General features: G+C 37.9%; 1 protein-coding gene across 1 annotated transcript; it reads right to left on the reverse strand.

The window, feature by feature from the left end:
• Positions 1-1,980: 1,980 nt before the first annotated feature.
• AQP4 (aquaporin 4) lies at positions 1,981-10,748 on the reverse strand. Its single transcript, XM_050942009.1, has 4 exons — positions 10,334-10,748; positions 9,350-9,514; positions 8,016-8,096; positions 1,981-6,193 (listed from the first exon to the last, which is right to left on the reverse strand). The coding sequence occupies exons 1-4, from the start codon at positions 10,712-10,714 to the stop codon at positions 5,918-5,920; spliced, it is 903 nt and encodes a 300-aa protein (XP_050797966.1). The 5' UTR covers positions 10,715-10,748; the 3' UTR covers positions 1,981-5,917.
• Between the last annotated feature and the right edge of the window lie 1,372 nt (positions 10,749-12,120).

Consider the following 12,120-nt stretch of genomic DNA (forward strand, 5'->3'; position numbering starts at 1 on the left):
CTAATAAGATGCTGTTACAAAGCAAATAATCAATTGACACAACATAGCATACAGAATACCTGGACTTAATTATAATGTAGAAGAGAACAGTCCCCAGTTGCCTAATATTGGGAGAGCAGTACGGTACTTTACAGTGCTAGAATCTCAGATTCTAAAACACAGTAAACCACCACATTGCCTTTAAATGACTCAAGTGAAAAAAAAGTCTACATGACTCCTTACAGGAAATAATGGACTTCAGCAACACAGAGAGGAACATGTCAAGGTTCTAGCACCTTAAGATACTATATTACTATACCATTTCCTTTTATGATGGTGGAAGCATGGGAAAGATTAAGTCCTGCAGCTATGTCCAGTTGTGCATTCACCCACACAAGCCTATTATACTTTATACCGATATAATCTTCTGAAAAAGTAGATGAATTGCATAGCTTTTTTGAGCATTCATAGCCAAAAGAGAATTGGAGATGAAAAGTTTGACAGGCAGCTACCATATGTACTTACAGGATACAGGTTATGAACCATGTTTGCTATGAGTGGAATAGTGAGCCCCATAGAAGGTGCCTCTTTTTTTCTCTCATAAATGACAAGGTTAGAGATTAATAACAAAAGATTTGTTGCTCCATTGAAGAATATCTTGTGATTTTAAGTGAGGTTATTTTTATGTCTTTGTACTTGTATCAGTTGTTTTTCTAATAGGTAAAGGACAAAAAAGAAAGAAAAGAAAGAAAGAAAAAGCATTAATAACCAAGATAGTCCTATCAGACTGATAAAAGTTAAGAGGGGTTAAAATACATGAAACACTCTACAATCTACTCTTGATAAGAGTCCAAAAGAAAGTTTGATTATGAGGAAGTTGATTTGAGGAGTATTTTGATTTTGAGGAAATGAGGTAATTTGTATCAGTAGACTCTGTGAATTACCATTGATGAGGATACAGTTGCCATTGATCTGACACACTTTCCACATTTGCTGGCCTTTCTGTTAGCTCCTCAGCAAGTTTACCTATCATCTTCCAAGGTCTTGAGTAAAATTCTCAAAAGTGTGCATGTGACTTATGAGTCAAATTCTCATTTAGTGGCCTGTCTTAGGCACTTAGCGCTCAGGGAAAGACAGACAATATGACTTAGGCACTTAAGAGCCTATGTCACTTTTGACAAATAAAAATTTTAAAAATGTTACCCCTTGGCTCTACAAGAAAAGTGGAACCACTCTAACTCAATTTTAAATTGATCTACCTAAATGGGTGCAAACTCCTGATGTCGATGCACTTAAACCAATTTAACCCCTTGCCTAAATTTGTTCAGCTTGTGTCAGTAAATTTGTGGAGTCTTTCCAGAAACACATCCATCTGTTCACTGATGGGAGATGCTCTCTCTCACAGTCATTCATTCTTTACAGCACAAATCTGTTCATTTGAAGGTCTCAGACACCTGCTGTTTGTTTGTATAATGTTCTTTAGCTATAGTTTTAAAATAGTTTCCAGTGACCAAATATATTTTTTTAAAACAGACAATAGTTTATTTACAATAGTTCAACATTATGAGATACAGCAATGCACGAGAAATGCACCAGACAAGCACCTATTTATTTTATAGCATATATTTAAGTAGATTATTCCAAATGTTACACGTTGGAAGTTTAAAATACTATTACATTAGCTTTGCTATTGTGGTGACTAATGTTTCAATAATACATAACTTTGTGGAAACATCCCTGTATTCAGTTTGTTTTACACAATTTATCCTGAATTACAGTACTTATACATTATGACTTGGTTCATATAAGAGAATAATAAATACTTGAGTGTATATTTTCATGCCTGTTTATTTAATGAGTCCTTGCACAACTCAGACGCACACGCCTTGACGGTGAGTTACATAAATTTGATAGCTAGTTTGCATCTCTGATCTTAGAATAAAATATCCAGATTGTAATTTCTCTAATATAGTCAACATTGTCGAGTGTAGAATATCTGGCATACATTTTCATAAGCTGCAGTCTAAACATTGCAAAGCACAAATGTTACATCTTTGAAACCAAACATTTAAAAGATGGAAATATGTAAGATTATTTTAAAAGATGTTTTTAACTAACCGTTGTAGCAGAGTACTGATGACTAGAAACAAAATATATTGCAGAAAGTTTGTGTACTAACACATATACTAGATATAAGCACAGCATGTGATATGAGATTTTTGGCCTACTCCTACTCCCATCGTAGTCAATGATACAGCTTCTAGTTACACTTCAATGGGGTAAGAATTACAATATATCAGAAGTTTCAGGAATCACATTTTTGCTGAGATCAGTAATCATTTGGGTGATAGATTACTTAAGGTATTTGCAAACAAAGTATTTGCTTAAGTTCACCCCACCGTCAATGTTCATCTTTTTCCTATGGTTTACAGTAATTAAAAATAAATATTTTGAACACAGTAGCCATGATGTGCATCTATTGTAAGAAACAATCCTATACTGACAGAGCAGATACAAGAACTCTTCTCCATCTCTAGTTTCTGGGATTATAATGACACACCTGGTGTATTTATTGCAGTGACCATCTGCCATAATAAACGAAATAAGTTTTAAGCTTTAAATGTCCCACATATCACTTAATAGGTCATTGGTTACATTACGAGCTGCAACAAACTTATAGCTGAAAAAATGTATAGCATAAGTGAACATGAAAGAATACTAAAATACAAATAAATATATTCTAAAAATTAAGGCAATCACACATACAAACAGTTAAAAAGATTGTGTAAGTCTATATTGTTTAACCCAAATATTGTATGTTAATGATACCACCATAAAACAACTTAGAAGCAACACAAAAATCAATACATCAGGCTAAATCAATTTGTTAGAGAGATCAAACTGTGGCTTGGATAAATGGTGATCTCTCCTTGTGGTGCTGAAGAACAGATGATAAAGAGGAGTACGGCTGGAGTTTATTTTAGGCTTGGGTCATAAAACACAAATCCAACGCATGTACTTGCAAAATGAAACAGCATACCTGATGGCTCTCTCTTGACCTCTGATTTTGAAAAACAGATCATAGAATCTCAGGAGGTCATCTAGTCTAACCCCCCTGCTCAAAGCAGGACCAATCCCCAGACAGATTTTTGCCTCCAATCTCTAAATGGCCCGCTCCAGGATTGAATTTACAATCCTGGGTTTGGCAGACCACTGAGCTATCCCTAGAAGTGCATCATGGGTCAGAGAACAGGAGAAAGCCCTAAGAAAGGACTCAGTGAAAACATACTTTAGGCCTTGATCCTGTTTCCATTGCAGTCAATGGCAAACTTCTTGATGACTCTAATTTAAATGGAATAGGAGCAGAGCCACTGTATCTCACTTTCTGACTCTTCCTTCCTAAGTCTATAGAGAGCAGGGGGCAATATTCTACATCAGTTTGTCCTATTTGTTTTGGCTGCCTCCTTTTTTCCCTTCGTTGTTGAACATTCTGTATCTTATCATTGTTTCTTTCCTTGTGTGAGGCGCTCTTCTGGGACTGGCTCTGAGTGTTCGCCACACTTCATTAACAAAGAGTGTTACAAGGGGAAAAAAGGGTCTCTGTATTGACTTGGCTGGTTTCATGCTCACCTCAGCCATAGTATCTGGCTTTTGTCTAGATGAGCCATGAGTGCAAAAACCAGAGCCTTGTATCTAAAGAACATGAGGCTGTACAAGCTTCACAAGTGATGAGTCACTGTATACTGTGCATCTTAAAATATTGAAATGCAAGAAACAAAGTCTATCTAACAGTCCATGAATGTTGTACAACTTGTCCCTTTTAGTTAGCCTGCTGAAATCATGCATTTATTAAATGTTTAGCAAAATCTCTCTGGTCAGCATATGTAGCGACCTTGCACTGTTCTCTGCACAGAGATGGATTTCACCCTTAGCACATGACAACATTATTCAGTGCAATTTGAAATTGTCTTGCATGTTCTTATGTTTGAATTCTTGACTTTTGATGAGGCACCTGTATCAGATATATACAATTCATGAAAAACATCCCCCTTTGCTACAGAGACAGAAGCTATCAAAGAGAGGATGAGATCAGGAATATGAATATAACATGATAATGCCTGGACTACTTATTGAAATAAATTGGTGCTAGAGATGCCCTTATGCAATGATGCACAGATTTGAACTTAGTAGTGGTCTGTTATCCCATTACTCTATATACATACATATATCCCCCTTACTCATTTTAATGAGTTACACACTTGCACACATTGTAAATCAAAGGACAGAGAAGTCTATTACATACAATCCACAACCTTTTTTTTTTTTTTACTGTAGTTAAATAATCATGAACAGATTTCAAGTTGTAGATACAACCTATACAACTAGGGTGCCAGAAAATGGTGTTCCAACAAGCACTGTAATAACATATTGCCAAAATCATAAAAAAAAAACCTAAAAAACAACGACAACAACAAAAAATCCAATGCAACTAGTTAGGAACAAAGCCATGAGCTTGTTAAAAAGATTCTATAAAGGTTTTATGTTGGATTAGCTACCTCTGTTGAAACACTTCTATAAAGGAAGGATTGGTCACTTAAGCACTTTTGCACGTAATATCATTGGGGCATCCCTTTCCCTGTTTCTCTAAAAAGCATCACATGCTTGCATTTCTTATTGTCAAATTTAATTAACAGAGGAAACTTTGCCACAGAAATGAAAGAATAAGATTATATGAACAGTGCCGCAATCATTGATGCTGTTCAACTAACTAGAGATCCGTTTGCAAAAAAAGTCAAAACCAAAAGCAATCATATCAATATAAGCTGTTATTACAAATATTTTTGAGTCAGTGCTTCAATACAGTTAAAAAAATTAAAAATCCACCTTTATTTTGCTAATAAATAAAAATAAAATTGTCAGCAAAGTGGATGAGTAATTTAAATGTTTAGTTATATAAATTAGCATGGTGATATTTGTTTGAATAAATGCACTGAAAACAGATAACGCCTTCCTTTCTTCTGATACCTGAACATCTATTTCCTTTTACTTGAGTTACTGAGTAACATGTGGGCCTTCAGGTTCCTTGCATGACCTATAGTCAGCTAATACTAAATGGTCAATAGCTGAACCTCAAGACAACGTTTCACCAGATGGACAACTATGCTAACCTGCATACAATACATAATCATTCAAAGGTTTTACAGCATTATTGCAGTAGATCAGAGCCTTTGGCTTCAATATTTTTAGTTGTGGGGAATGGCAGGAAAGCAGTATTTTTTACAACAGAACAGGGATATGTAATGGATGAAAATTGGTAGGATGACTGACAGGAACCAATTTTTGCCTATGAAAATACAGTTTTTTCAGAATTTGTAAAGAAATAATGACAGGATATATAAGAACAAAAAATACTACCTTAAATTTGGATGACTCTGTTACATGCTGTACTTTGGCATTATTGTCACTGAACGTTGCAAAGAACACTTTAATGGATAAGACATTCTAATCAGGGTTGACAACAGCCAATTAAATGTCAGAATAATAATCTGATAAATACGTCTGCATGCTATAGGCATTTGAAGATAAGTCTTAACTGTCAATCTGAATGTTAAACATCTCTATTTTCATCTTGCTTTTGATGGCCTTATTAAAATGGGAATGCTATCAGCTCTTTCCAATTGACTTTGGGGATGCTCTCTCCCCCAAAAGGACATTTCTGAATTTGGAAGAATCTATGGGGACTCTTAAATATAGTACATTTCTAATCAAACTGAGCAGGTGTATAGCTTGGTGAAGCAACTACATAGCTGCTGTCATCTCCATACATTTTCAGATATTGCAGGTGTCTGGTTTACAGTAGATCTGTCTCTTTAATGGGTGAAAGGATATCTGTGGACATTCTAGTCGGCCGTTCTCTGCTTTCAGTGCTCCTTGCTAGTCATACAGAAGAGAGCACTTCATTGGTTGGATCACTCCCCTTCTTGTCTTCACTCTCAATGTCAATCACATGAACCGTTCCAGGCTTCAGGATCAAGTCATCAGTCTCTATCTGGCTCCTGCTATCATCCACCTCCACGTACTTCCCTTTAGACTGATGGGTAGCCTTACCGAAGACATCTTTAAAATGTCGCTTGAACTCAGTATCTGGGCAATACACATACTCATAAAGGGCACCTGCAAGGACAGCTCCTATTATTGGTCCCACCCAATAGACCTACAAGAGAGGGAAAAAACCCCACAAGGGTACGTGATGAAAGGAAAATGTTTCAGAGAAAAGCAATTTAGTGAAGACTTTAAAAGGATGACGGTCCACAAAGCCCCTTGAGTAGAGAGCTTAACCGACCTCTCTTGCTCAGAGGTGGACGTGATCTGAACAATGAGGCTGTGTCTGTCTAGGTACTCCTGTGGCCTTTAACGCCAGAGAATCTGAACATTTCATAAACGCTGATGAATTTGTCCTCACAACAAGCTTATGAGATGGGTAAGTGCTATCATCCCAGTTTTGTAGAAGGGAAATTGGAAGTACAGGGAGATTAACACCTCATTTTTTTTGTGTATAAATGCAGAAAACAAATCAAAGTACATAAACACATATTTCTACTTCTATTTTTAGGACCACATTTTCAAAAGAATCCAAATCTGGTCTCTGAAATTGCAGACAGCTCTGCATACTTGATTTCTATTCACCCAGAAGAGGTAGTTAGATGTCTAATTATCCTACTTGCACACAGATCCATGGTTGCCAATTTGCTTCAACATAATTTCCAATAGTCCTGCACTACTAGTTAGCCATGTACTGTTACAGGTCCCACCTGCCTTTGCTAAGGGCAAGTGACTGTCTCTTATTTCAGGAGCAGAAGGGATCTTTCAAGCAGCAAGCAGCTCTGCTTCCCCTGGGCTGTTGCTACAAATAAATACTATACATATATTTATAGTTTTGGTTATGTATTAGATGGCTTTAGATAATTAATTAATCTTGTGTATAATTACAGTTGTTTTAAAAGTTGAATAAATCATTTGGTGGTAAGAGTAAAACCACTTCAGTAAGTTGACTAATGGGGGAAAAGTTATGCCTGGTGTAAGCGTTTGCAGGATCAGAGCCTATGGGCCTGATCCTGCTCCAGTTGAAGGCAATGAAAGCTTTGCTATGAACTGCAGGGGCAATAAGATGGGCTCATTGTTTCAAATTAGGAAATATAGATAAACACGAGAGTATGTGGCCTTCTTAAAAATAATTTTGGAAGAGTATCTAAAAATAACTGTCATTGCTTTAATTAGGGGAAAGTAAGACATTAGCCCTCTCTCCTAACACATGTGAATTTGTTTTTAATAATTATTTTATCTAGAATGCTTTAATAAACTATTGCATTGTTAGCACTGCAAAATCTATTAATCAAAAAAGCTTCCTACACATGTACTCTTAGCTGGGCTGATGCTTTCTCATCAAAGCAGGTAATATCTATGCTTTTAGCTATGGTCTTACTCTTACAAGGCCAGATACTGATCCCATTATCTCACATTGGTGAGCAGTTACTCATGTATGCCCACTGATGCCAGATCAAAATGGAGAAGTTCTCATGTTGTATATCTGGCCTGCTTTTTTTAGAAGCATTTAGAAAATGTGAAGCCAGAGGATTACCTGAGTAACTACTCACCAGCTTGACTGAGAGATTTGCAGTCAAGTTCAAAGTATCTTTCTTTCCAATAACAACAATTCTTTTGATCACATTGCGTTTTTTGTTTTTAACATGTCTTGATTCTCTCTCCATGCTTGCAACCTCCTCAAAATCTCAACCTCCAAATACACAATAGGCAATTATAATTCATCCCACACAGGACAGAGTGAGTACAACTTTAAGACTTGTACTTTAGGCAAAGAATAGATAAATATGGTAAAGTTTGTGGCAGGTCAGTGGCCATCTTTCTCAGTGATTGTCTTTAGGGAACATTATGAAGAATAAGAAGAGCAAATGAAGAAAAAAATATAATTTGGTAGTTGGTTATTGCTATTGTAAATGAAGCATAAAAGCAGTTACCCAGTGGTTTTCCCATTTCCCCATGATAACTGCAGGTCCAAATGATCGAGCAGGGTTCATACTGGCACCAGTGTAGTTGATCTACAGTAAAAATAAAATGTTAAATATTGCTATTATTAGAACATTATTATTCAACCATTTACTGTCGCCATTTGCTGTAATGCAGTACAGTAACTCCTCACTTAAAGTCGTCCCAGTTAACGTTGTTTCATTGTTACATTGCTGATTAATTAGGGAACATTCTCCCTTCTAACATCGTTTGGCAGCCGCCTGCTTTGTCTACTGCTTGCAGGAAGAGCAGCCTGTTGCAGCTAGCTGGTGGGGGCTTGTAACCAGGGTGGACTGGCAGCCCCCCATCAGCTCCTGCTCCCCTAAGTTCCCTGTGCTGCAACTGCCCAGCAGGCTAGCAATTGCAGCTGTCTCTCTCCCCACTGCCATGAGCACTGCTCCCTGAGACTCCTGCTTGCTGTGTGGGGGAGAGGGAAGGAAGAGGGGGTATGTCAGGGGGTCCCACTCCCCCCTGCTCCTGCTTACCCCATCTTCCATAGAGCAGGGGGAACACACCAGGGCTCAGGACGGAGGGAGCTTGCAGCAGCTGCGGTCTCAGCAAGCTGATCTAATTAACAAGGCAGTATACTTAAAGGGGAAATGCACATATCTCCCTCATCCCTGCTGCCTTGTAGAGGGAGAGAATTAACCCTTGAGGGCTCAGCCAATTGCTAGTTCATCATTTAGCAGTAAGGGAAATATCCCACCCTCTGACTCCTCTACCTCAACCAAGCTTCACAATCATCATCACTGTGTACCAGTATTAAATTGTTTGTTTAAAACTTATACTCTCTGTGTGTGTGTATATATATAATATAGTCTTTTGTCTGGTGAAAAAAATTTCCCTGGAACCGAACCCCCTCATTTACATTAATTCTTATGGGGAAATTGAATTTGCTTAACATTGTTTCGCTTAAAGTCGCATTTTTCAGGAACATAACTACAATGTAAAGTGAGGAGTTACTGTACTGTCACCCAAACCACTTTGAGGCATTTCTGATTTTGTATTCCTGCCCACCTTTGTAGTATCAGACTATATTATCATTCTCCAGGTCACCCTTCTAGTGACAGAATTAACAAAATTAACATATACATAGACAGATAAAGGCCTGATCCAATGCCCTATCAATAGAAAGCCTCCTATTGACTTCAGTTGGCTTTGCAATGGATCCCCAACAGGCTACTAAAGAATTACAACTCTAAAGGCTCCTGGAGCTCCCACCTAGTTCTGGAGTAGGGGCAGTGGAAGAAGGGCTCTATTATTTAAACAGAAGTCATTAACTTACAGCAAATAAATGTCCAATTGCAACAGAAAATCCAATTGCTAAAGCCACTGAACCAGTGACATCACTTCGTTTTGAATCACAGCTGGCAAAAATAGTAAAAACCAGCTGGAATGTAATTATCAACTCCACCAGGAGTCCATGGCCAGCGGAAAGATCTCCGTGTACCTGGAAAAAGAAACAACCCCCGAAGATTAAGCAAAGGTGAGTTTGCAGTTCAAAAAGCTACTACAAATATTGTTCTGTGATTTAAAATGTTTAGTCATGCAGAGTGATGAAGCGGCACTGTACTTTGGAAAGATATGGATTCATTTTTTTTTTTGACAGCTATAGAAAATTACCGATGGACTGACCAAGAAAGTTCTTATTGGATTTTAATGTAGAACTCCAAAGCTAGACTGCATTTATTACGTATCAAATTTGCAAATGCTGCACTTAAACTTGCACAACTTTTTTTCTTGGGACCATTGTAATTTACTATTCAATTATAAATTCATTAATTAGCCCCGACTTAATTAATTGACATTTCAATTAAAAATTAAGCAGCGTGTGGCTCAAGTGCATTTTTAATAAGTCCTGCAACAGGGTTAACTGATGGCATTCCTTATTAGTTTAGAACAAAGTGGAAATCTAAGGCACCATCTATTTCAGGAGTGTGTCATTTTAAATTGATGTTTTTTCAATCACCATCCTAATGGCATAGAATTAATTTCAGAATTCTTCTTGAGATTGTATTTCATGCATGTATATTTAAACTGTGAACGTAGATTAACATTGCCTTCTGTTACCAGATTTGGGGGAATTCTAGAAGAGAAATCTTCTGTAAAAGAATTGCTCAGCATAAACCCATCCTAATGAGAGATCTAAGCCACATATAGGAGTTGTAAATAAACCAGCAATGCACTTAAACCATCGCTTCTACTTTCTGGGTTTAAATCTGACACTAAAAAGTTATTCTACTTTAAGAATAGGAGCAAAAGTTGTTACCGTAGTAACTCCCAAGCCTCCCACCAAACTTGGGGGTGTGACAAGGTAGAGAATTCCTGCCCCGACTATGGCACCCAGGCATTGGGCAACAATATAGAAGACAGACTTGGCAAGGCTGATCTTCCTAGTGCAGACCATAGCAACAGTCACAGCAGGGTTAATATGCCCACCACTGATGTGTCCAAAGCACTGCACCATGGTTGCAATGCTCAGTCCAAAGCAGAGAGCGATAAGGACCATGTCTACAGGCAGAGGCTTTTCAGATCCACCCCAGTTGATTGTAGAGCCAAGGCTGAGGAGGACAAAAATTAGCATGGCCAAAAATTCTGCTGAAACAGCTTTCCAGAAAGGCTGAGTCCAGACGCCTTTAAATGCCACCATGATGGTCTCACACTTACACAGACGTCCACACTTACTGAAAAAGAAAACAAATCTGCATCAGAAGTCACCAAGTCAGCCTTAGATTTTGCTGCATAGTATTCTTGTCTGGCTGACCTTCTGGGGATGGCAGCAACACTGGGTACCTTATAGTGGAGCTAATAATAACGATGTGCATTGCAAGAGAGACTGACCTCATAACGAAACATCACGCATGCTCAGGAGGTCCTGTTCTTAGTATATTGCAGTCTAAAGGATACAGGGCAACTAGTCATTGTGTTTGATAAGGAAAGTTTCTCTGAACAGACGGAGTTTCAGGTAAAGAAGCCTATAGGTTTTTTAAAATAAGTAGGTTTGTCCTTCTAGTCTGCATTGAACTTGCATACTGTAAAACCCTATTAACTTCAGGGGTCCCTTTGTCCACTGTGTTTATTCTATGGATAGCTTGCCTTTCTATGCAAATTATCAAAATCATAATTTCCTTGGTGTTGCAGTTTTGGAAGTTGCCCTAGAAGGGTTTATAAGGGAGCCTCTTTTTGAAATATTATTTTGTCTCAATAGGAAACAACATATTTATGCACAGAGGACAATTTTGTTCAGGATGGACATTGAGTAAAATTAAGTCAGTCAGGAGAATACAAGAAATCCTAAATTTTGTCCCCTGAATCAAACATTCAATTTCTTTTGGGCTATGTTTGTAGGATGAGGAGCGAGATGTAGTGATATTTATTGTATAAGTAGCACGGAGAGCTGTGGGTGGGGGGAGAAAGTACCACATTGGTTTCAACTGTGCACCAGCACTGATATTTACTAGGCTACACTGCCTTCATGATGAGTTATATTTTTGTTATGTGCCCAGAGACCTATGAAAGTGGGTTACTGAAGAAGAGTTATTGTTAGTATTAATAAACTGAGAATAAACCAAAAAGGGAGCATTTTATGAGTTTCCAAGGAATGCAAACAAGATTTTCTTTTTCTTTATTTAAACAAAGGAAAATAAAAATGTTGAACTGCTACAACTCAGAGCAGAATTTCAGGTGGAAGGATGGAGGAATTTGATAACTCGTTACCTAAGGATATTTGAGCCATAGTACATACCTAACACTTGAAAGAATGCATTATGTATCTTCATAAGCGCTAGAGGCACACATGACCATGAATTTCTCAGCAGTGCAGTTTTGATGCTCTCAGGGGAGGTGTGGCAGGGCCCACTCACTTCACGTGAGCACCTGTACTGGCTGAGTATGTGTCTATACCTGCACTCCCTCTGCGTTGCTCTGCTTGTGGTGACCCCTGGTGGCAGTTAAACGTCTTAGGTAGATTTCAGTGACTCAGCCCTCTCCTGCGAAACAACAAACAGATCCCTTCTGGATACAAGTCCAACAGTGCCTATCAAGTACCTACAGTTG

The sequence above is a fragment of the Gopherus flavomarginatus genome, chromosome 2 (genome assembly GCF_025201925.1).
Source record: "Gopherus flavomarginatus isolate rGopFla2 chromosome 2, rGopFla2.mat.asm, whole genome shotgun sequence".
Lineage (NCBI taxonomy): Eukaryota > Metazoa > Chordata > Testudines > Testudinidae > Gopherus > Gopherus flavomarginatus.